The sequence below is a fragment of the Anser cygnoides genome, chromosome 17 (assembly GCF_040182565.1).
Source record: "Anser cygnoides isolate HZ-2024a breed goose chromosome 17, Taihu_goose_T2T_genome, whole genome shotgun sequence".
NCBI lineage: Eukaryota > Metazoa > Chordata > Aves > Anseriformes > Anatidae > Anser > Anser cygnoides.
Genome location: NC_089889.1, coordinates 10366176 through 10393692, shown reverse-complemented (window position 1 = coordinate 10393692; position 27517 = coordinate 10366176). Strand labels below are relative to the sequence as shown.

The 27517-nt window shown below is 40.0% G+C and overlaps 2 protein-coding genes across 5 annotated transcripts in view; one reads left to right on the top strand and one right to left on the bottom strand.

Annotated features, from left to right (window-relative positions):
- GGT5 (gamma-glutamyltransferase 5) overlaps nucleotides 1–11118 on the bottom strand; it is a 45899-nt gene extending 34781 nt beyond the window's left edge. Inside the window, exons 1-2 of the mRNA XM_048064134.2 lie at nucleotides 11100–11118; nucleotides 10857–10971 (exon numbers count right to left, since the gene is read on the bottom strand). The gene's annotated coding sequence lies outside the window, so the exon portion shown is untranslated. The remainder of the gene's footprint in view (nucleotides 1–10856; nucleotides 10972–11099) is intronic.
- SMPD4 (sphingomyelin phosphodiesterase 4) lies at nucleotides 9684–26533 on the top strand. 4 transcript variants are annotated; one of them, XM_013173596.3, is made up of 19 exons: nucleotides 9687–9845; nucleotides 10011–10097; nucleotides 10600–10742; nucleotides 10888–10963; nucleotides 11816–11906; nucleotides 12529–12581; nucleotides 13137–13288; nucleotides 14385–14517; nucleotides 15145–15216; nucleotides 18629–18718; nucleotides 21206–21351; nucleotides 21760–21850; nucleotides 22350–22450; nucleotides 22744–22907; nucleotides 23582–23787; nucleotides 24332–24565; nucleotides 25275–25406; nucleotides 25572–25700; nucleotides 26182–26533. In XM_013173596.3, exons 1-19 carry the CDS (start codon nucleotides 9807–9809, stop codon nucleotides 26506–26508), a joined length of 2466 nt encoding a protein of 821 aa, XP_013029050.1. In that variant the 5' UTR covers nucleotides 9687–9806; the 3' UTR covers nucleotides 26509–26533. The 4 variants fall into 4 exon arrangements, with proteins under 4 accessions (XP_047920089.1, XP_013029050.1, XP_013029049.1 ...); XM_013173595.3 differs by having other exon boundaries at nucleotides 9688–9845; nucleotides 11816–11924; XM_048064132.2 differs by lacking the exons at nucleotides 25572–25700; nucleotides 26182–26533 and adding an exon at nucleotides 25474–25517 and having other exon boundaries at nucleotides 9684–9845; nucleotides 11816–11924; nucleotides 25275–25443.
- The last annotated feature ends 984 nt before the right edge of the window (nucleotides 26534–27517 follow it).

Here is a 27517-nt window from a genome sequence, read left to right as displayed (position 1 = left end):
TTTGGATCCCCCCAGCCAGTGTACCGAGGGCTGCTGTGCAGGCACAGTTCATCTCTGGTTCTGGTTACACTTCCCACAAGCTGTGGTGTCAGGCTTGGTGCTGGCGTGGGCACCACTCACACTTAGCACAGGAGAAAGATACGGCTCAGGAGGAGCCAGAGGGCTGAGAAGGACCCCACTGCCTAGGAGCCACTCCTGCCTATCCCTCACCTACCCCGAGGCTGGCACTTACCCACAGGGCACCCCAGTGCCCCACACAAAAGGCTGCTCAGGGACAGCCCTAGCAGAAGCCCTCACTTTACTTTGGGTCCCCTTTGAGCCACACTCTTACTATATAGCTTGAACGTCTCATTCCCAGAGCCCTAATCTTGACTCTAAACCTAGACTGGGATCTCTGCCAGGAAATCAGCCACATCTCCAGATCACATAGCGCTGAGGAAACTCCACCAACTGCTTTCCGACTATTTTGGCAGCCCCTTTTCAGCCCCCCCTATCTTATTTTACATCTTAGATTTCTCTTCCTTAGATCCCTAATCCTAACTGTGTGCCAGCACCAAGTCTTACGCAGTGGGATACACCACAGAACTTGGCAAAGCTTGGATACGTATGGACCCAATGTTCCCCAGTGGCAGAGCTACTGCTGTTCTCCAGTAATGCTCTGCTTTGCCCTATCAGATGGGCCGTTTAATGACAAACATCTGTACCTGATCCATTAGTGCCTTAAAGCATTTAGAAACTAACATTCAATTTAGTTAATAGACTGGGAGATGAGGACACCTACAGGAAGAGAGCTAAGGGATCTTCCCCAGACTATTGCTTAAGCATTGCTTCAAAAGCACTGTTGACATTACTTCATGCAGCGCTGTGCTGCAGCAACCAGCTGACAGGCCTGGAGAGGACGTTTGATGTTGCTCTAGGTCCAGCTCTCTAGGTCCATGCTCTTCTGCATTGATGATGTTGAGTTTTTAGCTCCTGCAGCTGACCAACACTCAGAAACCTGTAGGTTGTTCTGGTTATGCCTTTTTTTGTTCAAAGAATTGCACAAAGTATGTTATCCTGGACACAGCATCGAACAGGAGCTAATGATTTCCTCAATCTCAGCACTGAAGTTCCAGACAACTCTAGTCCACCAGCCTATGTAACTGGACTGAATCAGGCTATGAGACTTCCTTACTTGTCTGTCTCCACTCATCTCCTAAATCAGTCTGGTTCACTAACCTCTCTCTCGTGCACAACAGCACTAAGCAAAGTCTCTCCTAACCAAGCACAGTAAATGTCCTCTGCTCTTCCAATATACTGGAAGCTACAGCAGAGTGTCTGGTACTCAGGCAGTAAATGCAGCAACCCCACAGCAGAATCCCCATTAGCCTCGATGTACAAAGAATGGGATTTCACATAAACCTTGCTATCTTTCTTAGCGAAGCAGAGTCTGGGATAGAAGTGGCTTATACACAGAAAGATACGAGTCACTTATGGCTATAAACCCAAGTCAGTGGCAGATTTAAGAATAAAACCAAAGAGGAAATCTTCTTCCTCATTTCACCTGTAAGACAACACTTCCATGTTGACAATATCCCTGAAAGACCTCAGATATCATCCTGCACCTGGTATGATCCCATTGGCCTCCCTACATTTAATACAGGTTGACACTAAAGGCAGAACTTCAGGGTTTATTTCAAACCCAGCTTCATCACAGTATCACAGTATCACAGATTTCTAGGTTGGAAGAGACCTCAAGATCATCGAGTCCAACCTCCGACCTAACACTAAGTACTCCACTAAACCATATCGCTAAGCTCTACATCTAAACGTCTTTTAAAGACCTCCAGGGATGGTGACTCCACCACCTCCCTGGGCAGCCCATTCCAATGCTTAATAACCCTTTCGGTAAAGAAGTACTTCCTAACATCCAACCTAAAACTCCCCTGTCGCAACTTTCGCCCATTCCCCCTCGTCCTGTCACCAGGCACGTAGGAGAACAGACCAACCCCCACCTCTTTACAGCCTCCTTTAAGGTAACTGTAGAGAGCGATAAGGTCGCCCCTGAGCCTCCTCTTCTCCAGGCTGAACAAGCCCAGCTCCCTCAGCTCGCTCCTTCATGGTACAAAGCAAACTTGAGCCTGCGAAACCTGGCAATTGCATGAGATGAATTATTAGTTGGTACTTCATGTGCATGAGATGAACTGTTAGTTGGTAATTCAGCTAGAATTACTAGCTCCAGTTGGTTCTGTGTCACTGCTTTCCCACATGGCAAGCATGAAGAGGGCACCTCTGGCAGACAGTTTACTTCAGGTTGGCTCTGACACTGCAGAGAGCAAAGACAACAGAAGAACAGGTCATATCTTGCTGGGTCCCATTTTTTTTCTCCTGGGTCCCATTTCACATTTCTGGAAATACATCAGGAAATTTGATTCAGGATAAGAACAACCTGTTCCAAGACAGCTTCTCTCATCTCAACATTTCAAACCTCTTGAATGCTTGGCTCTGCATCCAAAGCAGAATTTCTTAATTTCTCTTGTACTTCAAAGAAACAGACCCATATTTCATTTTCAGGAAACAAGGAAGATTCAGCTGAACAGAAATTAAAGATCATATCAATCCAAACTCTTAAAAATGTATTTGACTGAATACAAACGTCCAGGACATTTATATAAACATCTTATTCCAAATCTGTGGTCTCCCACACAGATAGTTAGGTCAAATAAAGAAAAGAGAGTGGAGAATAAACCTGTGCAAATCTGTGAAAGGTAAATCAACACACAAAGAGGTTCTAAAATGCAGTGCTGAATTTTCCATAGCAGCAACTAAGGAGAAAGAGAATTAAATCAATGAGATTCATCTGACAAACTCAAAGGGATTCGGAGACCAAGCTCAAAGACAACATTCAAATTTATGTGAAGTAAATATCTGTGACATATGTTCATTTCCAGGTCAAATACACATATACACCCAGTATTCCACTTCAAGTCTGGTAATAACTGAATGTATATTCTTCTAGAAGAAAGATGTCTTGAGAAGCAGAGAATCTGCTCACAGTCCTTTCCTTCCCTCTGTGCATCCCTTCAGCTGACCAGCAGTAATGCCAACTTCCATGCTTTTATTGCAAGATGTGCAATATATAATGTTTCCTTTAGGGATTCACCACATAATTTAAAAAAAAAAAAAAATCCAGAATCAACACGTTCTTAAAAAGACCCCATAAACTTTCACCTGAATGGAGGCACTTGGATCTGGTAATATCAAATCAGAGTTAAATAAAGTGTTTTATGTTCGTGATATTGGAGAGCCTATCCCCAAATCACAGGGGTATATATCAATGCAAGCAAACAAATTCCAGGAGTCATTTGAAGGCTTTCCTTTCTGAAACTGCTCAAAAACTGATGCTTTTACTTAAGGAGGCTTCTGTCAGAGAATATTTAGCTTCCTTGTTTTTTATCTTAAAAGGCCCACAGGCAAACATTTTTGAAAACAATTACCTCCCAGTATTGGGGTCAAACAGAGTTCTTCCACTGGTTTCTGTAGACCCAGAGCCCTGTCCAGAATTCACAGAAGCTTCTTACATGAGTCTTAAGAAACAGTTCCTCTCTACCTCAAGGGATCTTCTTTATTTGCTCTTTTTTATGTTATTTTCTGAGGTCCTGTAACTGATCCTCCTTCACGAGCCCTGTGCAGTTTCCCACTCATACTTCATCTTGCTTGTCAGGCTGAAACACCCAATATCCAAGGCTTTCAACTGTCATCTCGTGGTCACTCACCCCAGCATTTTATGTTGATTTCTCTCATCTTGACAGCCAGGAGCTAAAAACTGCATGTTCTAAAAGCAAATGCTTCAAATGGGTAAACGACTTTGGAATCGGAAAGGATAAAGATGAAAGGCAGTTGGCGGACAGCCATTAGTGGGAGAGAGACATTCTGCTTCCCAAAGAGTGCTTTCAAAGGGAAAGAGGAGATTATTAAAGGTATCGTTAAATAGATTCATTACTCCTTAAGAACGGCACTGTTTGGTTTTAACTGGAAGGATAAAAATAAAGGATAAAAATACCATTATCAGTCACAAAACCAATGAGTTACAGCTTACTCCATCCATATTATGCCTCTGGACCATATCCCTTCCTAATGCAATTATTTACTCTGTACTGTATTTTATTTTATGAAGCAGTGGAGAGCTGCATCTACTTGTTAAGTGTTTTTTGGTGTATTGGTGTTATAAAAGTACCTGAGTGCTAACCTAATCCAAGGACATTTTGACATGGCGATGGCTATACAGGGTCCTTGGGAAAACTGCCTTTCAGACACACAGAAGGAGCAATCACGCTTGTAGGCAACCTGCATAGCCCAGCAAGGAATGTCACTGTTGACGGACAGATTCTTCTCTGCCACAGTCACGTATCATACAGTTATGGAAGACAGGGGGAAATGTGTGGGAACACAGAGACTTTTGTTCTAAGTGAAAACAATCATTACCTGCCACACGTGAGATTCTCTCTGGAAGGCACAGACCCTACAGCTGGAAGTGCACAGAATTCAGAGGGCAGTTTGGGGCTGTGGAACAAAGTCTCCAGTCAGGGGAGTATTTCACAGGGAAGCCACCTGTGCTGTAGTGCTATCTGGTGACGTTTGCAGCCGGTTGTATGATGGAGGTGCAGCCAAAGCCAGTTCCCCTTCTTCATGGTGCCACGTCTGAGCCCCGAGTGTATAGCATATATATACTGGTGAACTGAGAAGTAGGAATCCCCATTTGGCAAAGCATAAGTAGCAAGCAGAGCTCTAACTGCATGCCTGAAGTCTTAGTCCATGATGAGTAATTCATGCTTATCTTACTGCATGAAGGCTTTGCTTTAGAGATATAGGGAAATATCTAGAAACAAAGTGAAGCTGTAGCTATCAACTTGAAATGTCGTTTCCTTCAAAATCAACAGGAAAGGCTTCTCAGAAATGGAACAAACTGTTTTTTCCCCCAGCCTAACCTCAATAAATTACAAATCACAATATGGATCACATGTCAACTGGAATGGAAAATGGTATTTAAAGCACCGTTTTACTTCTCATAGCCCAGACCCCAGTCCTTAATCCCAATATTAATAAAAGAAAATTCAGAATGTAGTTTCAGTAGTAATTCTCCTTGAATTCAAGCTTCCTCAAATTCTGGATCCAAGAGTTGCTTTAGCTCACTACATAATGCATTATGTACTCCACCACCAAACTCATATTTCATCCCAAGTTTTTAAAAGTTGAGAATAATTATGTCTCAAGCTTCTGCATTCATATAATTATGCAGGAAAAACAGTTTCAATTAAAAGGAACTTTCTAGCACTTCACATTGAGAAAAACTTCAAAATGTGAGTCTTAAAGTTGCAAAACTCAGAGTACACATAAAAAGGCATAAAATACACTCTTTATTAAATCAGACTATTCTTAAGGGACCCTCAAGACTGTGGGAAGCAAGATGGAGTTGGGGCTATTGACAGGATGTTGCCATGCAGTATCTTAAGCAATCTCTGTTTGCAGAAACTAGGCAAAAATGTAACAAGCTTGCAGAAATCATTAGGAAAAAATTAATGCATATACCCCAATAGAAAGAGTCTTTTTTTCTCTCTCCCTTGTATATAATGCAAGTTACTTCAAAGATCGTTTTGCCCTGCAGAACTGTTCTGTCCTTCTTTCCAGCAGCCCCTGGAGATTACACATTTCCGCAGGTACCCAGACAGATGCTCTGCTGTCCCCTGCTTCTGGGCCTTCTCAAACCAAAGAGTTTTACAAGTCTTACTTTATATTAAAAGACAAAGAAAATGCTCTCTGATCTAATAAAACAGCTGCAGCATAAGCGATATGCTAGAGCACTATTTCTCTGAAGCCTTCCATTTCTGCATGAGAGTGTCCAGTGACCAGTAGTGCACAAGTGCAAAACAGCCTCACGTGTCTTAAGGACGGCTCTTCATAACTTGAAGAGGAATCCCACACAGAAGGCCCTATCCTTTGAGAATCTATAGTCTTCTGTAAGATCCTGCTACAAGACATGTATTTGTTTAGTCAGAGAGAGAAATTTAACATTTAAAATTGTTGTTGTGGTTGAATAAATTAAAGGTCCAGTGCAATGGACGGCTCAAAGACTCTACACTAAAAGCAGGCAGCCGTGGATACGTGGCCCTGCAATGGTTACATACATCCTGAGAGCTTGCTGACATTTCCTTCAGAAGAAAAGCACTTAGATACAATGTGTGGGTTATTTTTTTTTCTCAGCCTACAAAGGAAGTCTCATCTTTATCCATGTCAAAATTTGACTTACAGCCTTAGCAGGTCTATGCATGTAAGGGACAATGTAATGCTGTTGTCTGCATGAGCTGAACACCTTTCGAAAGAGAAGCTGCTTCCGCTGAACCAGAAACATTTTCACTGTTCTGAAAATTCCCCTTTTCTCCTCTGGTCACCTATAGGACTCCAGGCTTTTTTCCAGCTCAATTCTCATTAACAGGCAGCCTGGTTTTGCTCCCATTGCAGCTGAACAGACTATGTTTTCTAACCATTTCATCCATCCCTGCCATACCAACACCCAAACAATTCACCAGCCAAAAGAGTCCATTTGACAGTTATTTTCTGTTATGACACTCTAACCTGTCCTTACAGGAACAGATGAAATCACATTAATCCTGCGCAAACAACAAGGTCTAGTTTATCAGAAACCTATGCTGTTGCTTTAAATTAGATTATTTCTACTTCATCTGTTTCTCTCAGATTCATTGATTAACATAATCACGTTAAACTTAAAGTACCTTGGTCCCAGCTTGGACTCGTGGTTGCTGTATCCAAGTCAGACTTCAAGAGAAGCAAGGGTGCCCAAAAGTTCATCTGTTTCTCACACTGATATCCAGTGACTTTATAAAAAAAACGCATCTTTCGCTACAAACTCTGCTTCATTCTAAAGTGCACTATTGAGTCATTCATTTTTATCGCCATTGTACAAACTGAATTACCTCTGTTGAGTTTGATTCAAACTGGAATGCTGTTGCGATTACACCAAGGTGACAAAATGGCTTACCTTGGAAGCTACCTAGGTGAAGCATTAGTATGGCTGAAGCTAGACACTTCAGCTTCCTTGCCTAACAGAAAACTTTAGCACGGTGACTGATAAAAAAAACACTGAGCAAGCACCAATGAATGGATTTAATGCTTTCAGAAAACAGCTCAACCTCTGGCTATCTCAGGAAAAACATACCAATAATATAAAAAAGTCCTCCTTGTTGCTGTGGCTTAAAGACAGCTATAATTTGGGAGAAAGGGAATAAGGAAAAGTAGATAAATGGCATATCAGCAGGTGGCATAACTTTTCTGGATGTCAGTCTCTCCTTCTACAGAATGTGAAAAAATACGTACACAGTCCTCAGATGAACATTTGAAAATGCTCTAAGAGTGAACAGGCCTATACTCTTGATTTAAGTAGGCTCAAGAACAGACCTGTAAATATTAATAGGCCATTGTTCCATGGTCCTCCTCAGCAGTTCCCATAGTTATCAAAATCATCAGATAAATTTCTCTCTTGCAGCTATTTTATTAACTTAATTGCAAGGGTGTTACTGAGCTATTCCTACAAAGTACCTCCAGTGTTCTATTTCCACTTATTCACGCAATCAGTTATTTCTGGTTATTTTCCTTCTCTAATTCTATCACCCACTGAAAAGACATCAGGCCTACTGTTTCCTTAACTTCTGGCAATCATAGCCATCACTTTTATTGCTAAATACATTGCAGCAGCTTTGCCATTAAGCCGCAATAGCTTTTTCCAGAGCTAAAATAGCTCTTTATCCCCACCTGGAGGAGGGACCTTTCAAAGAAAAGCGTTCATTCACCATTATCAACAGTTTTCATCTGCAAATACTCTTTTAAAGCGCAGCCAGTATCCCATCCAGGCCACGCATTTCAAATGTGCATACACATCACAGTAAACACAGCTGAAACAGCTCTTTTTAACCACACTTCTGCACTGGTCAAAGTCTTCTGTCATTCATGTTACCAACTCACTACATGCAAAATATTGGACTTCTTTAAAAAATAAAAATAGAACTTACATAATATAAAGAAGGAAAGGAATAAGCAAGTAAATTCCCTGGCAGAATTCCATGTGGAGCTGTCAGAAAAGCTGCTGTCTTTTCTGTAGTGAAGGAACCAGTTTGCTCTACTACCACTGGAGCTCCTGCCTTCGCTTCTTTTACCTTCATTTAAGATCAAAAAGCAGTTTCCAGACCCAGTTTGGGAAAAGCAGGTGGGACTGGAAGCACGTGCCAACACCAAGCAATAACATACCATTTTTAATTTTGATCCTGTAAGCATTTATGTAAACATTGAATCATTTCTCACTTGTGAATAACCCTATTGAACTTGGTGAATAAAGGCTGGGTCAGAGCTGATGTTATAAAAGGAATTCCTCTATTCTTCTCCCTAACACAATTTTTACACTTTTTTTTTTCAATTTTAATGAAAATGATGGAACGTAAGGGCATGTCATCTTGTTTGACCTCCTACGCAACCTAAAACCAAACATTTCACTCAACTATTCCTGCATCTCGCAAAAAATACAGTCAAAACAATCATGCAAATCTGCATTTTACCCACACTGATCTTTTTTTGACAAAACTTGTCAATCTTATCACAAACAAATCAAACTTATCTGAGCAGAATTATTTTCTGTAATCGTGCTTACTGATGTTAATTATATAGCTGACTTTGGTATTTCAGACAATTCATTATTAGTTTTTTAGACATTTGGCTGGAATTTCCTCTCTAAATACTGGCTAAACATGAGTATTCCTCTGGTTTTCTGGAATTTCCCTGAAATTCCCATTTCTTTCGGAAAACGAGCAGTAGAGTGTTTCTCTATCCATCCAGTTTTCTGGCACATAAATTACTTGTGCTTTGCAATTAAAGATACCATCTTGCTTCCTTTTAAACATGAATTATAAACAGGTACCAAACACTCTTCTGAACTTATAGCAATTTTAGCTTCACCTTGTCTACCTAATAGTGGGATATTACCAGCAGAAAGATTTCTTTTTTCTCTCAGTATACTCTGAAAAATGATTTTCCATATGTCTCACCATCTATCCTTTCCTGGTGACTCCAGCTTCCCTCAGCAACTCTCTTAACTTGAAAGGTGCAATTACTGCTTCCCACAGCTCAACTGATGGGTGCTGCTCTCATTTCTGTTGGAGTTTCACATCATAGCTACCTCCTTTTCTGGTGTAGCTTTCAGGCCACTCAATACAGTCCTTTTTATTTAAGAACTCCAAGTTTTCTGTCACAGTGTTCTCATATTCTTCCTCTAATACACTCTGTTTTTAAATTGCCCCCAGTTTGGAAGAAAGATGTCCTTTTGAACACTGGGGAGACACACACAGCTGATCAGCGAGGTCTCTCTGCTCTGTCCAGGCCGCACGCACCTTGCTCACAAGACTCCCTACAAACACCAGCATCTGAGCAAACGCTGGACTCAGCTTGGAGTCCAACAAGCCCCAAACTCCAAGTAATTAACGTCTGACTGCAGTTAGCCTGGGGCCACGGTTATATCTTAGCACCTCTTTCCCCTCAGGCCAACGCAAGGAATACTATGACTCCCCCTCTCCCTCAGCGCGGCCGCCATTTTAGGTATGGAAGCCTCCGGCCCATCGCCATGGCAACCTGCAGTCCCCCGCCCCGGTAGGGGAGGTGTGACAAAGATGGCGTCACCGCCCTGCGCCGCCCGGGAGCGGTGACGCTGAGGAGAGGCGGCAGGGAGCGGGAGGGAGGCACGGCACCGCACCGCACCGCACCATATCATGGCTGGCCCGCACCTGCAGCAGCCCAGCTTCCTGCTGGTGGGTGGGGGCCGGGGTTGCGGTTGAGGGGCCAGCCCCGTGTGGTCGGCACCGCTGATGAAACGTTTATCGGCGGTGTTACCTCAGGGATACCGGGTGGCACGGGCTCGGGAAGCGTTGTCCCTTGCGGCACCGTGCCCTGATTCCCCGTGTGATTTCCGACAGGCCACGCTGAAGGCGGACTGTGTGAACAAGCCCTTCGCGCAGAGGTGCCACGACCTGGAGACGGTGATCGAGGAGTTCCCTGCCAAGGTGAGCGGCCGCCGCCTGCCCGCAGCCCCGCCGGCGGTGTGCCACCGGCCTTGCTCCTGCTCCTCTTCCCGACAGCTTTGAGGCCCTCTGGCGAAACAGTGGGAATCCGGTATTTCCGAGAATTAAAAACAAAAACCAACTTTTCCAGTCACTAAAAGGTTGTTTCAGCCGACTACACTTTTATAGCTTTCAGCCTTCTTTGTGGGGGGAACTAATGTTTATGACATAACAAACAATTGCATGTGATACTGATCAATATTGTGGCATCCTGAGTTAGATCAGAAGTCAAGACAGAATTTCTGTAATTGCTGTAACATAATAAATTACTTTGAATGGAAGCTCTGCCCAGATAGTGATAATCTAGAAAGAGTAATAACTGATCCTGTTAACTAATGTCCTGTTAACAGCTGGCAGACTATCTGTGTGCACTCTGGAGCCTACAAGAGAGATTGTTCAAGTAAGGAAGCATACACATTAACTATTGGTGTCTGTTTCCCTAAAGGAACTACACAGCATCTTCCCATGGTTGGTGGAGAGCATTTTTGGTAGCCTGGATGGCATTATCGTAGGCTGGAATCTTCGCTGTTTGCAAGGAAGAACAAATCCTACTGAATATTCTGTGGCTTTGGATTTCCTGGACCCCAGGTAAACTCATGCATTTCAGTACAGAAAAAGGTCTGGTGAATGAATAACCAGCACTTAACTTTTCTCCGGTACTGCAAACATAATTACAATAGTGAGACAGAAGAGGGTACTTACTGTGGATTTTCTTTCCAATGCTTGTTTGCAGTGGTCCAATGATGAAGCTGGTATACAAACTCCAAGCAGAAGAGTACAGATATGATTTCCCAGTCTCATATCTTCCAGTGAGTAACTGAAAAAATTGTAAGAAGAGAATGCAGTTGGTTTTGCAGCTCTTGGATGGAACATTGCACACACTTTATACACAGTGTTTAATATAGGCCACGTTTATAGCCTTAGTACTCCAGTATTAGAGCATACCTGTCTCCTTAAATGGTTGCCTGGGGAGGAGAATTCCCGACCATAAACTGTAGGAGATTATGGCTGTCTGCAGCTAGATATTTGTGCTGTTCAGACAGGAAAGGTGCATTGTGATTCTAATCCTGTCCCCAGAGAAAGTGGTGTACCAGAGTTGTGGAATTGAAAATAGTTTTCCAAGCTCATCAGGGAACAGTGAGTTCTCTGGCAGCACTTTAGCCCATGTGTTTGAAGGCCAACTACTGTTCTGGATATGAAATATAACACTTAACAACTATACAAAAATGTTTATCTACAGAGTTGTTTCACTGTATTTCTTCTATTTTAACCACTTATCTGTTATCTAGAAATTGATCTAGATATTTCTACAGCCTTTAAGAAAAGGAAACATCAGTTAAGTATTCAGCAATTGCCAGTCCACAGTTTAGTTACCCTAACAAAGCTGTCACGCAGACACCAGTCTCCCGCTGCTCCCGCTACAACTGGAAGAGAGTCTTTGTGAAGACTTTTTTTCTTGCATTGAAATACTCATTTTCTGTGAAAAATTTGGTAGTTATCTAAAGAGCATGGATTTGCACAAGGAAATACTGCAATGCAGTAAAATCCCACTGAGCTGAATATTGACGTGCTCCTGGAATGCAGCAGAACTTCACAATCTGAAACATATACTGTGAGTATGCTGAGTAGCCTGGCTGATACTTCATTACTCTGTCTTTCAGGGTCCTGTGAAGGCTTCAATACAAGAGCAAGTCCTACCAGAATGCTCTCTATACTACAATAAAGTCCAGTTTCCTTCATCTGGTGGCTTAGGTTTGAATTTGGCTCTTAGTATCCTTTCAGCAGTTGAATGTTTAATTCCTTTTAATTGTCTAAAATTGGGATATTACAAAGTAATTGTTATGTGTTTATTATATATCTATGGTAAATTGCTGTCGTGCTGAAAAGTTTGGACAAGTCAGACATGTTTAGAAGCCAATGAAAAATAAATTTGTCCTCTTCATATAAACCTTTAGGGAAATTCTGGCCTAATTCAAGTCAAAAACAAAAGTCCAGTGACTTTACTAGGGCCTGTATTTCACAATTTTCATTTTTGTAACTACTCTTACTTTATGTAATAGCATAGAAAAAGCCAAAAGGCACATTAAATTTGCAGCTTGCATGCTTGTTAGAAGCCATCTAGCTGCAGTGCACTGGTTTCAGTTAGTCAAGTGTGCTACGAAGACTAATGCAAACTCATCTTGCCGCACAGAGAAAACTGAACTTACTAGTATGTTGAAGTCAGTTGGAAAACAAGAAGTCAAAGCTGAATTTGCTGTTAAGTCCCTAACAAATTAATTTACCCCGACAAAATAAACTTAACATCCAGTCAGCATCTCCAGCTATCTAACAGCTGTACCTGTTTTTTATCTAATCCTTGACTCTATTCTTCCAGATCCATTTGAATATTACATGTTTTATTTTGCAATTAGTTTAATTACACAGAAGGTAAGTACCTGTCACAATTTTTCCCTTAAAATAGCCTAAGCCTGTCTTCGCAATGCTTTAAGAGCCTTCTGAGATGCTGTCCAGCTAAATTAAATTCTAAAAGTACAGATAGAACTATTGTTGTTACTGCTTTGGTTCAGTTCTCTAAGGAGATGATGTAAGATTGGGTGATAGACAAAATACTTAAATGCACCAGCAAGCAGTTGTCCAACATACAAACAGGGAGCATGCAGTGGCTTCCTAATGGGTTTCCTGCCCCTTCCTCCACTAACACCATTTATACAGTCAAAATCACAGCAGTGTGCTGTGGTGTTTGGTTATTTGGTTCCTTTTCCTGTTGTTAGCTGAGCCACTTGCAATGCACTCTTCTCATACTTCATTACATTCACAGCAACAGTTCCTATACAACTAGTTGCTTTAACTTTGCTCCAAAGTGTCTTTGTTGGGCTTCTGCTTATTTAAGCTAAATGGATAAGGCTGTGTAGCAGATGCTTACTTTAAGTCACTGCTAGGAACAGCACATAGCTCCAAGCATAACCTGTGTGTCTGTTTCAGAACTCACCCATCGCCCATCATATCAGCCCTTCCAACAGTGCTTACTTCATCTTGGTGGACACATACCTGAAGTGTTTCCTACCCACAGAAGGAAGTGTCCTTCCTCCACCTTCTTCAAATCCTGGTGGAGCCATCCCTTCCCCGACTCCCAGGTAATGACTACAGTGCCAGAGGCAGAATTGGGGAGTACTCCTTATAAAATATGGCTTATTGGAACTAAATTTCTAACAGGAAGAGAACACCTCTACTCTATCATCACTGTACTTATTACAGAAATAAAAATATATATAAATTATATATTTGTTCCTGGGAGACCTCCTTGCAGCTTTTCAATACTTAAAGGGGGCTTATAAAAAAAAGATCGAGAGCAAATTTTTGCTCAGGCGGATAATGATAGGACAAGGGGGAATGGTTTTAAACTGAAAGAGGGGAGATTTAGATTAGAGGTTAGGAAGAAATTCTTCACTCAGAGGGCAGTGAGGCACAGGATCAGGTTACCCAGAGAGGTTATGGATATCCCATCCCTGGAGGTGTTCAAGACCAAGGTTGGGTGAGACCCTGGGCAGCCTGATCTCATGGGTGGCATCCCTGTCTATGGCAAGGGGATAGGAACTAGATGGTCTTTAAGGTCCCTTCCAGCCCAAGCCGTTCTATGATTCTGTGATATATTCACTCTATTTTAACATAGAGGTTTCATTTGAAAGTCTGAAATGTATCTGTCATTGGAACAGAGAAGGTATGTACAAGCAACAAAAAATCAGCTGATCGATTCCAGTTGTATCTATAACTTCCCAATACAAAAGGCCAGGACATATTAATTATAAAATCATATAATGAGATCTACGTTTGGGGTATTATCGATGTTGGCAATTTTATACCAACAAAAAAAGTATAGAGTAGTAATATCTTTTATAATTGCATTTTGAATACATCTCATGAATACGAAAGGAAAAGGGAAAAAACATACAATTGGAGAAAGTAAAAAAAAAAAAAAAAGTGTTACTGAACATGACATAAGGTCTGGGTCAAGCTGGTTCAATGCAGTATAAATAATGATGTGCTTGTTTTTTAAATTAAAATGACTAATAATTACATTTTGAAATTCTGCAAGATGCTGTATTATCAACTTCGCAGTTTTACTTCTTAACAATTCTTTCCCAGTTTACAAACCAGTGATCAAAAGCAATGATACATCTCCCTGTACTGAGACTTAATGACTTCAGTACTTCTATTAATTTGTCATTAAAGGTCTCCAGCAGTGCCTTTCAATTCCTATGGCATGCACCACACCAGCTTGCTGAAACGGCACATTGCCCATCAGCCTTCTGTCAACGCTGACCCTGCTTCCCAGGAGATCTGGAGATCAGAAACACTGCTTCAAGTAAGTTGGATTTAGGGCAGGAGGAAAAAAAACATTTATTGTTGCTGAGGGATGTCTTCTTTTTAAAACAGATAGAGTTATTCTGTTTTGCTTTAGCTTGTATGTAGAACTGAGCAGTGCAGCTGTTTTCTGTTAGTGAAACAAAGTAGTACTGTTAAACTGTTAAGTTGTAATATAGAAAGGCACTTCATATCTTTTTGTTAGACTGAATACCTAACAACCAGTCTCTACTGTTTAGAAAATTATCTGGAAAAAATTATGCAAACATTTTTAAAAAAGAATCTTTCTTCAATTCTATGCTCTAAGCAAAGGGCAAAAGCAGAAAAGTTGCTTCTGTTCACCATCAGGGGTGGAAACGAGAATCTGGACTTAACAATTGTTCTCAAACAAGTTCCTACTGTTTTGTTGAACTGAATTACTGATGTGTTAGCACCTCTAAAGTGTGCCAACTCAGTCATTTGCATTGATATGATGATAACCTGAAACATCTCTGAATAGGTGCCTATCTATTTACAAATACAGCTTAGTTTTCAAATTACATGCTGTGGTTTTCTTTATGTCGTTTGTAACTGATGTGACCTGGATTATTTCTTTTTTCCCTTAGCTCAGAAAATATTTCTTTTGCAGATATTTGTTGAAATGTGGCTTCATCATTATTCACTGGAAATGTATCAGAAAATGCAGTCCCCTCACGTCAAGGTAACAGCTTGTACTTCATTCATGAATATCACCTGGTGGTTGACTTCTTATCTTGGGGTAAAAATCTCCTGTTCTATGGAGAGGTGTTGGTTTTTTTGGTATATTGTTCAAAGGAAAGAAAGAACTTGTCAAAGCATCTGTGTCAGTGTGTCAAAACTGCTAGTCTCCAGTTACGGAAAATGTTGTGAGTAAGTGTGTCATCCAGACTTGCCTTCATTGCAGAACTTGTGTTGTTGGTTTTTCGTTTTTTGTTTTTCTTTAAAGATGAGTTTGTGGGATGGTCACAACAATCAAAGCACTAAATGAGTGGAAATATCCCACTATAATACCATATTAAATCCCACTGGGGCATCAAAGCTACTAAATTAATTCAAAATTGATGTCCAGCAGTAATAGCACTTCAATGTTCCTGAAATACACGAATTATTTCTAAAATCTGTAACCATTTTATAGCATAAAGCTAAATACAAAAGGGAAATAAAACTGAGTGACAGTTTAGTAATAAGTGAATAAACGTTTTTTATTTTGTATTCCAAAACAGGCTTTTCACCATAAAATGGTGTCAGAAGCAGCTCTGTAGCTACAGAGTTCAGAACATCTTGCAAGTTCTTGCTCTTACAGTGCACCGTTTTAAGCAGTTTGTCATGGCCTGTCCAGTAAAGCTATTGCATGTGAAAACTAAGTGCTGGGGAGGCTAACATTAGGCACTATAAATGCAACGGGAATTTGAAGGAGAAAATTTTGATCCTCAGAATTTCCTCTTGAGGTGTAGTGGAACTTCTATAGAAGGGGAAAAATGTAACAGCTACACAGGATTTACTCCTGTGTGAAACATGCAGGTTGATCAACTGAGAAATTCTAATCTTCCACTTCACCAGGCAATAAAATAACAAACGCATATTTTGCTGGAGAAGAGCTGAAGTGCAATGGGTTGTCTTTTATTTTTAAAGTTAAGGTCAAACTGCAAACTCTTATTAATGTTGCAAAGTCTCCACTTGAGACCCCCAGCAGCATGGCTATGCACCGGTGATGGGAAGGCTTTGCTTGAAGTACCTTTTGTCTGTCTGTCTGTCTAGTCTCTGTGCATCAAGCGCTGTGCTTAAGCCAGAAATGATGATTGCTTTAAACTTCTCTCCTCTGTTCACCCTCTGTATTTCAGATGTTCTCTTTATTAGGAAGCAACAATTCAGACAGCAACTCTGATGGTGGAGTAGGGATTTGGAGGAGCTTAAAGTTTTCTAAAAATCATCACTTTGTGCTCCTCTGCAAGGTGTGTTAAACCACAAGTGGAGGCCACAACTACATGATATTTTACTTTCATCCCTTATGGGAAGCAATTGTGGACATTAATTTAAAAAAAATAAGCAAAAAAAAAAAGAGCAGGGTCTTCACTCTTTAGGGCTTTAAACACCTGAATAAGGGACTGTAATTCCCCATGACATCCAAAAATGGACAAAGGACCCCTCTTGCAGGACTGAGGAAAGTTTCCAGTTGGAATGTTCATAAGTCAGTGCTACTTAAAAGCTTTGTACATTGGTTTCAGGATAATAGCTTGTTTCATAGTTCCTCAAATGAGGAAGGAAAACACACAGAAATACAAGTTTTGTTTTAACATAAGGGTTAAAGGGTTCGAGTGGAAATCCAAGAACACCCTAAACCTTGTTCTTAAAATGATTAATAATTATGCAGACTCACTTGATGCCACTTAGCCTTCTGTGTGGTTGGGAGGGGCAATTAGTGACTACTGATCCCTGGATCTGGGACCTGTTTCACTATTAGTGACTTGAAATGGTTACACACCTGTATTGGAGGGTGGTGTGGGGTTCCACAGAACTTGTTCTTTCTTTGTCCAGCAGCCAGACTTGTTTGCATTGATGGGCCAAGTCAAATCCCAGATATCCAACTTCTTCCCGTGAAGTGCCTCAAGGAATGATAGGTTCTTCTTAAACTTGTCACCTCATCACAGACGTCTCTTCATAAGTAGAAGGGAGTGAATGAATAGTAAAGAATCCCTTTTGAGAAGATACACTTTCTTTTCTACTTTCCTGCTTTGAATTCTTTCTGTGTCTGGTGGGAACATAGGCTGTCACTATTTGTTATGCTGAGTTTCACTGCTTTCTCCATTAATTCAACTGTTTCCCTCTTCTTTTACATTCTCCATTCACTTTCTCCTCAGATGTTCCAGAGCCCAAGCGTGCAGCATCTCTTTTCCTATTCCATTCTGCTGTAATCACACTGAACTCTTAAAAAGAGATTGACACTTTATGTAATGCTTCCTGACCTTCCAATGCCAAGCGCCACAGACCCCAGCACTGCATGTAGTACACCTATTAGACAACAGGTTCCTGCTGTTGATTATGCAGTGAATGATGTGTTTGAACTGTCAAGGAGCTTACAGTAACAATTCTACCACTCCTAGAAAAGGATAAAACCAAAAGATACCAAACTGGCACTAGAAGAAATTGAACAGGGGCTGATCAATGATAGCAGAGATGTGATCTGGAGAGTTAGTTTAGTTGCCTAACAGTAGTCATTGGGATCTGTGTAGTGTACATTTTGTTTTATGTTTTTTTCATAATTTCATACATGTGTGTCACTGTCGCTACAGTATCCTGTTCACCATCACATTGACCAAAACATACTCTTTACCGTACCAAGAAAAGGGGTCTGGCAGATGCTTGCAGGGATTTCAGCGTTAAAAGCTAGATGCCTTTGCATCAGCGTACAACGCACTGTATGTTGGGTTTGCCATTTATCTTTTTAGACACCTCATGTTTCCCTAACAGTAAAAGCAATTTCTCCTAAGGAAATTCACAAGACCTGCAGACCTCACAGATAGCCTAGAAGTAGAAGCAGAGGACTGATGATTTCTCTGAAATGGAAGCTTACTGGACAGGCTCACAGTGATTATAAAAAGCCAATCTTTTCCTCTTCTTGATCTTTGGGAAGAAGCAAACATTAATTTCAGTTTCTTCCCAGTATACAAACACTGCTTCTCCACTGACGACAAAGCTTTCAAACTCAGTTTGGATCAGTTGTTCCTCCAGACCTGATGTACGTCTGTCTGTAGTTTTTTTTGGCAAAAGCTCCATATCCCCTACCACTATTTGCTCTGAGGCTCTTTGTGCAAAAAAAACAACCCACAGCTGCAAGTTCTGTGACCCCTGCTCCCACTTGTATTTGCAAGTTGATAAAGGGTATGAAACATTGTGAAATCACGCTAATGAACAACAAAAAGAAGAGAATACTGTGGCTGCAGTTGTTACTGTGATATGTTGTCCGTGACTGTATTTGTGATGTTCATTTTTTCCCCCCACCCTTCTTCCTTGGGCTCATTCTCACTTTTTTTTTCTCTTGCTCTCTTCTCTCCTTTTTTCCCTCCCCCCTTCCTTTTTTGTTTCTGTTGTCTCAGCTGGAGGTTCTCCACTACCGACTCAGTATCTCCAGTAAACACCACGGTAGTCCTGCCCAATCCAGCTACCAGGCCCTCCACGCATACCAAGTATTATCATCTTTTCATTTTGTTTCCTTTTTAAAAATCTTGTTCCATCTTATAATCTGCAAAGTGTATTGGTGCTAGCAGAAAAAGCTGCTATACAGGTAAAATGAGGTTTTACAACTTGATTGAGTACACCACATTGAGATTTACTAAATTTTTAGTGAAAGCAGGTAGCGAGGGGTACTACCAAAGGTCATGGAGAAAACAGTTAAAGTCTAGCATATTATTAGGACTAATTGGAAACTCAGTTTTTAGAGATGCATTCTTGTAATGCATTGTAGAAGGAGGTTATCAGCTATGCTAATATCTTTTGATGCCTGAACTGCCCTCATTGCTGACATGTTTCTGCCCTTCACAAGCCAATCATTTAAGCAAATTTTGTGTGGAAGAGAAGTTCAGAATTTGCATGGCTGTTAGCTAAAATGAAGGTAGGTAACGTCTAGTTTCTTTGGCCAGTGAAATACCGTTGGATAGTGCCAAATTTGTAGTAGCGTTTGCAAAATGATAAACATGGTACACTTGCAGATTGTTCAGGAAATGTGCATGTAAAAACATTCCTGTTGGAACGGATTGTTGATTCCTCTTTCCTTACTCCAGCTCTTTATTCATTGGGTTTTCATTTTGGGAAAGGGGAGGGCTAATCATATACAGTATAAAGCTCTTACTATACTATAAAGCTCTTTAGCACTATAATGAGTTTTCCTGCTGTTAAATCCTTTATTTTTGTATTAAGTACTATGAAATCTCAAGGTACTACTTAAAAAGGAAAACAGGAACTAATACTTGGCTTTAAGTCTTTTTTTTTTTTAACTATTATATTTATCTAACTAACATGTTAAGAAAAACATATATACATCCTGTAAGCTAAGGTTTGACAACAAAAACAGTTGTGAGGAACAATACTTTTAAAACAGTAACATTCATCATGTTGCTGATTCTGGCTAGGAGGAAGTAAGAACTTGTATGTGGAGAAACTACTAGTGTGATCTGAAACCATGCACTGAAATGGTGGTTTTGCAAGTTCCAAAGGCACCTTCAAGGGGAGTCTAGAATTTTTAGAAAGTGACACCCGTTCAAGGCCTATAGCAGGGTACTAAAATCTAATTACTTTTAGAGATCTTTATCTAAGCTCAGTAGGACTAGAAAGTATGCTTACTTACCAGGAGCTGGTACGTACAAGACCTGCATTAGAACTGGTAACATGTTATCTGCTCCCTTAGAGAAGACTCAGACCTACTATATTAAGAGGTCTGTCATCATGCCTTGAATCTTTTCCTGGAGTGAGCTTTACAGTGTAGTAAAACCTTCAGAATAAAGTCTGACCTGATGAGGAATGTAGAAAGACATCTGCTTTGCCTCAGGCATTGCAGACAAAAAGGACATGGACCCATATACAATATAGTTTATATATACGTGTGTATATAGAACCATAGCAGTGAAGTTACTGCTGAATTCAAGAAGCAGAGGCTTTTAGTATAAAACACCTGCCAGTCCCCTACAGTCATATTCAAAATCTTACCTCAGCATAGCTTCATTGTGGCATCCTGGAAATACCTTGCAGCAACTGTCTAATACACTCTTCCAGCATCATCCATTATACTTGCAGCTGTAACTTTAGTTTCATCTACACTCCTCTTGACTTTGTATAAATGAGAGCTGTGAGATTTAGAATACAAATGGTATCTTACAAACCACCTTCAGTAGCGGATTGAGGTTAGTTCACTACTCCTAAAGCAGATTACAGTAGCAAAGGAGTTAGTGCTTTGTCCTAGGCAGTGCAGCAGACGAGCTCTAGTGTTGAGCACCCACCCAGAAGAACTAGTTCCTTTTTTTTTTTAAACCTCATTCATCTTGCTGCTACTCAGTCATGTTAGCAACATCACTGTGGCTCACCATCACTCTTTGTGCTATTTCCGCCTGGGCTACTTCTACCTATAACAGCGCTAGAAGTAGCAGAATCATGCAGGACTTGAAGCAGTTCATATTCTTACTGTAACTCTTCTATGATTATCCTTTCTTATAAGACAGATGAGTAATAGCATAGGAAGGAGAGCTCTTAGGAAAGTCAGCCAGGAGCATAACAAAGGATTTGTTGTGCTGTTTGCAGCAGTGAACTTATAACCATAATGAACAGCTGAATCCTTTTTTCAGACGGGCTAAGTTGAAATCTATGCATTCTGTTCTGTTATGCTTACCCACAGAGAATGCTGGCTTGAAATTCAATGCCCAAATATACTGTAGATACTTCTTACAATCACATCAGAAATACTTAGTTGTTTCTTAGTGAACCACTGATCGCAGAAGATTGATGCAGTTTGTCCTAGGGAGCAAGTCTGTCTAAAGTAACCTGGCACCAGACTACATCGAAGAGCCTGCAAGAGAGAGTATATCTTGTATTTGAATTTTTGATCTGAAAATTTAATTTTCCTGAATTATCTCCTGGAGAATTAGCATATAATACTATCTTCCTGTCTTTTGCTTCGAATCTAGGAATCATTTAAACCCACTGAAGAGCATGTGCTAGTGGTAAGACTTCTCGTAAAGCATTTGCATGCTTTCAGCAACAGCTTGAAACCAGAGCCTCTCTCCCCTTCAGCCCACTCCCACACAGCCAGCCCACTGGAGGAGTTTAAAAGGTAAGTACATGAGCAGCCTGTCTGTGGAACATACAGATCTTCTCCCTGACAAACTGCTTTCAGTGAGATGTTGAAGTACAGAAGTACATTATTCAGAGTATGTGACAACTAACAAACAGTGTTTCTCACATTCATTAGATGGGAGGTCAGCTTCAAAATACAGGTGTCTTGCTGTTAAACTATTTTGGTACAAGTAAAAAAAAAAAAATGCTACCAGAGGATTCTGGTTAAGGTTAATGGGAGAATTTTACAGATGCAGTTGAACTGAAATTCAATGGCCAGAAATAGCTTCAGTTAAGAAAGAACAAGTTTGGGTCAGTCCTTTCTTTATTTGCATTTGTGGAAGGAGACTGGGTAGTTGTTTTTAAGACTTGCTGCTGATTTGACAATATTTGAATCTTTTTGCAGGGTTGTGATTCCTCGGTTTGTCCAGCAGAAACTTTATATCTTTCTGCAACATTGCTTTGGCCACTGGCCCCTGGATGCCTCTTTCAGAGCAGTATGTATCTGTGTATCTTCCTGAGCATATAATCAACAAAACTAGTGCTTATTTTTTGCTGCTTAGCAGCTTTCTGTTGGTCTTCAAATCTTTCCTTTCTAAAGCAGTGAAAATAGTTTATAACACATGCGCATTTTATGTTAGGGAAAGCGTACCAGTTAGACATAAGATGATAAATACATTTTGGTGAGAGTTACTACATGGCATTGGCTTATTTTTCTGACACCGAAAACATTTTTTGATTGAAAAGAAGCAGGTGTTACTCGTAAAGCAGATACATTCTTAGAGGTTCTAACCTAATTAGAGGTCTTATCTAATACAATATGTCATAAACAGAAGTAATACAGTATTAATGTAGCAAGATACTGTAAATACTACTTCCTGCAAGCAGGAAAAAAAAATAACAGACTGGGACTTACAGTAGCTAACCAAAAAATACCTTTCCATCTTCCTTTTCAAGAACTATCACTACTCACGTTTTTCTGTGATTTTTGCTTAGGTTCTTGAGATGTGGTTAAGTTACTTGCAGCCTTGGAGGTATGCTCCTGAAAAGCCACCTCAAACCACAGAGCTCTTACCTCGCAGTGTGTCTGAGAAATGGTAAGTAGGAAAGCAGCTGTGGGTAATCTGAAACAAGCCTCAAGCTTATGCAGATCATGAGTATAACAGCAGGATTTCAGGAAGCAGCCACCAACCTGAATTAGCTTCCTGTACAGGAAAAGAGATGATGTCTCACAATACAAGCTTTTGTTTTGGGAGTATTCTTTTGTCTCAGTGCAAATAGGCGATCTTTCCAGAGATAGTATAAAAACATCCCCTTAATCGCTTCCCAGAAGACAAAATCATGACTGTTTACATAACTGTACTCACAAATCCTGTACTCACTTTTTTAGGGCTGCCTTCATTCAGGAAAACCTACTTATGTACACTAAGCTGTTTGTAGGATTTCTGAACAGAGCTCTTCGAACAGACTTGGTCAGTCCAAAAAATGCGCTCATGGTGTTCCGAGTAGCCAAGGTCTTTGCTCAGCCCAACCTAGCTGAAATGATTCTGAAAGGTAAATGGATATTTTGATATCTCACGCTGTCCTGTCTCATGCTGTTCTCAATAGCTACACCTTATCTCAGAAGAATTGAATAGATTTACTGTCCCATTTTACATGCCATTTAGCTATTCAAATATTTGCATGTCTTCACTTTTTTAGTTTAATATGTCTACAGTTCACTTGTGGTCACCATCACTTAAATTTCATTCAACAATTTTTCTTTGAAGAATGAAGAACACGGTATTGAGTGTTGACAGTAAAGTTGGCATTTCTTACAATGGCTTTACTTGGTTATTTAGCTCAGGATTAGAATTTCTTATACTTCTAAATGTGTCTATATTTAACGAAAGAACAGTCAGCTAGTCATGGATGCACTTCAGGATAACTAGCAAGTTCGGGAGAGTCAAGGTTTGACAAGTATCAAAGTCTTAAGTGTCATGATTCCCCAATGCCCTTGTCAGAAACCAATTACAGGCTTAAAATGCTATGTGGTCTGCATTTAAATGCACTTTGATTTAAAATACAAAATATTTTCCCCTCTGTGTGGAGAGGATTAAAATGGAAAAATGACCTATCTACCTAAAAGCAAGTTGCCAAACAGCCTTAAGATGCTTGGCAGCTATAATTTCCCTAGGCAAAAGCTAGAATAGTACATAACCATCTTCATTACTCTTTTCAAACTCTAGGAGAACAATTATTCCTGGAGCCAGAACTTGTTATGCCTCATCGTCAACACCGACTTTTTATGACCCCCACACTCTCTGGAAGCTTCTTCTCATCATGGCCTCCAACTATTACAGATGCCTCATTTAAAGTGAAGAGTCATGTTTACAGCCTGGAAGGACAGGACTTCCAGTATAAACAGATGTTTGGCACAGAAGTCAGGAATCTGGTAAGCAAATTCCTTGAAGTCTTTCTATTTTGACAGGTGTTTTCTCCTAATGCTGATCATCCATATGATAAGGTAGGAATAGAAAACTCCATTCTGCAGTACCATATAGTTAAAAGATTGCTGATGGTGACTTCTGGAATCTGAGAGGTCTTGATCCAGCACAGCTGTAAAAATCTATTTGCTCTTTGCCAAATAAGAAGTTAATTTAAGTGCTTACTACCTTAGAGTAATATATTGCTAGTACTTTATTTCAGATATGTTTACTGTGAACTTCTGATTCAGTGTATTGATCAGTATCCATCAGCCATTCAGATGAAACTAGCATTGGAAAAAAAGAAGCTAAAAAAATAAGCAGAGTTCTTGTTTCTTAAATACTTAAACAGCAATGGGAAGTGCAACAAACGGTCCAAGCACAATTCCATGTGAGCTTAAAGAGCAAGTTTGCTGGATTTGCGCTCTCTGCCAAGTGCGAAGGCAGCTTTATCCCCCTACTGATGCTTAGTTGTCCGTTATGCCTCATTAAATTACTTTTTGTTTGTTTTAGGTGTTAAAACTGGCTCAGTTAATTTGTCAGGCACAGCAGACAGCAAAATCCATATCAGACCATTCTGCAGAGACAAGTGCTAGCCACTCCTTCTTTCCATGGTTTAAATTTACACCATCTGAGATGAATGGTTCCTACACAGGCAATGACCTTGATGAAATTGGGCAAGACAGCATCAAAAAAACAGATGAATATTTAGAGAAAGCACTGGAATACTTATGCCAAATCTTTAAGGTATGTAACATCTTTCTAATAACTTCCAATGTGGCAGCATGAATAAGAATTACGATTCCTCAAATGTACTTCTATTTCTCTCTTGCACTTTGTGAGGTCACAAAGCCATCCAGTGATCCAACTAGAAAACTTTGTTTTAAACATTGCTTAGGCTTTACTTCACCCAAATACTTCAAAACCCATTTCAATATAAATGGAACTAGATGCTCTGAACTTCTAAATATTAAGCACACTTTATTAGACTCTACAGTAGTTTATACCAAAGGTGAGTCTTAAATTATGCCTACTTTCATGTTTATAGACAGGCGATGCATGGCTCAAACTCGAAGAAGTCCACTAGCTTCTAAACGTAAAGAACTACAAAAATACAACATACAGTTGTAGCTATAGATGAATGGATGAACTAGATGTTGCCTCTTTCTTCAGTTAAACTTAGAATAGATTGTTTGCCACGCTCACTCATACAGAACTGACTGAGGAGAAGACAGCTGTTTTACAGTTCTCCACGAGTAAGGAGATATCAAAAACACCTCTCTGGGATTTGATAAACACAAATGTGGAGATTTTTTCCTCTTTATTTCTAATGGAGGTGATGTTAAGGCTTTCTTGTGCTGGCTGTTAAAAGTTTCCACTGTTAAGGAGTTTGTGAAGGTACATGAAACAGAAGTAGATCAAACATATGCTTTAGAAGTGTGTTATTCTTGAGTAGCTGAATGAAGCCCAACTGACCCAGATGATGATGAAGTGTGGGACAGCTCAAGATGAAAATGGAAAAAAGCAGCTTCCAGACTGCATTGAAAGTGAGGATGGCCTCATTCTTACACCCCTTGGCAGGTACCAGGTAAGAGAAGAAAGTTTCCGTATTGCTACTCTAGATTGTTTTTGAGAAAATGTGTTACCTTCTACAGCAAGAGAAATGCATTTTTTCTGGGGCTAAGAGAGGTGCTAGTATAAAGGCATTTCAAGGGGGAGCTACAAGATACAGGGTTTATTTTCCTGTTCCTAGATGATAAACGGCTTACGTAGATTTGAGGTACAGTATCAAGGAGATACTGAGCTTCAGCCCATCCGGAGCTATGAAAATGCCACTCTTGTCCGCCTCTTATTCCGTTTATCCTCAGCGCTTAACGAAAGGGTAAGTACAGTACTGACTTTTCATATTTTTCATTGCAAATTCCTGTTCTTTATTGCACCTGCATGTATGACATTTGGTTTATTCTCGCACTCCATTATTGTGGGTGTATGATGGCATATCCTAACAACAGATAGGTGTATAAATATTTCCTAGTAGCATTAGGCCCGCTTCTCTACCTCTAATTCTGCTTTTTCCTACACAGAGTATTTTAAATGTATTCTTTATGCTTGATGAGCAAGGGGAATATTGTTCTGAATATTTCTAAAAAAGAAAAAGCAATCTTTTTCTTCCTATCAGTGTGATATAGGATGGAATTCCACACTTATAAAGAACTGCTTTAGTGTATTTGAAATACTTTTTTTTAAATCGCTTATAGTACTCCTATCCCCATCCTATACAAGAAAATTGTAAAAATAAGTTAGACTTACTTTATAATGTTAGTTGCAGTAGAATACTAATGTTTAAACTTTTTTTACCTCAGTTTGCTGATCAGATGGATGTGCTTTGCTCCAGGGAAGATTTTGTTGGCAGATTTTGTCGCTATCATCTTACCAACCCCCACATCATACAGAAAATTAGGTATAGTCCTGTGCTGAAGGACAGAACAAACCAGAACTGGGGACCAAGAATCAGTCTGAGATTTCTGGCTAGCTACAGGACTCTCATTTCCTTGCTAATGATGTACTTCATCGCATCCTGGTTTTACATTGGGCCAGTGGGTTGCACATTCATTATCCTGTTGGGCTATTTTCTTTATGCCATAATAATGACTTTCTTTTATGAAGGATGGAAACCACATGAACACTAATTTCCTTCTCTCAGCTTATACTTGTTCTAAGGATAACCATCTTGGGATATTCAAAGAGTAAAATGTTTGAATTATCAGATCTTCTTAAAAGTATTTTTTAATACTAAGGTCAGTTGAGTTTTTAAACAATTGTGGTTGTGTGGAATAATTAATGTAAATTTTATTTTTATAAAAGCTTTCCTATGCTATTGAGTGAAGGTGACTTCTTTTTTTTAGGGTGGGAAGAATGAGCCATCACACTGAGAACAAAGGTCCAGTTTCTTTTTCAATATGAATGCTAGATATTTTAAAGTCATTGTTATCTCATACGTCATCTATTAATGCAATCCCTGTTGTAGAGACATGGCCTAAACTCTGTTGGTCTGAAGGATAGCATTTATTTGGCTGCACTGCACAGAACTCCATGTATTTAGTAAGTTGCCCAGATGTGACTCACCTTATTCCATGCTATCTTACAGCATCTACAGGATTCCGGCCTTCAGCTTAACCTGATTCAGCTCCCTCAAAAGTACCATTCATTAAGGTTGTTCCTTAACCTAGGTTAGGGAGACATCATAACCACTACTTTGTTTCTTTACCAAAGTAACAAGAAGTATATATCTGCAAACATTTTTATTCAGTAATCCAGAAGTTACATGCTTGCCCAAACTGTCACTCAGGAACACTCCTAGAAAAGGGTGAGAATTTGAAAAAACAGAAGAGAAGGCACACCTACGTAATACAATCAGTTGTTTATCACCAAGTTCACTCTAGTTTGAGAAATCCTATCAAAGTTATAAATAGCTCAACTCCTTTCAGTCCCCCACTCTTCCTTTAAGCAATCCTGCTTTTAAAGAATGAGCCAGGTGACTTCAGAGGGTTAAAGAGAATTAAGGGAAAGTAATTTAAGAATAATTGAAAAAAGAAAATTAATGCCCTGTCACTACCTAACAGGAATCCATACAAAGAAACTATACTCATATAAAAATTGCCCTTGCTTATTTATTACCAGTCCTACTTCCTCAAAGAT

Coding starts and splice junctions, on each gene's coding strand:
- SMPD4 (XM_013173595.3), top strand. CDS start 9,807: ATGGCTGGCCCGCACCTGCAGCAGCCCAGCTTCCTGCTG. Junction 22,451..22,743: donor CGCAGTGTGTCTGAGAAATG/GTAAGTAGGAAA, acceptor TCACTTTTTTAG/GGCTGCCTTCATTCAGGAAA. Junction 23,788..24,331: donor GCACAGAAGTCAGGAATCTG/GTAAGCAAATTC, acceptor TGTTTGTTTTAG/GTGTTAAAACTGGCTCAGTT.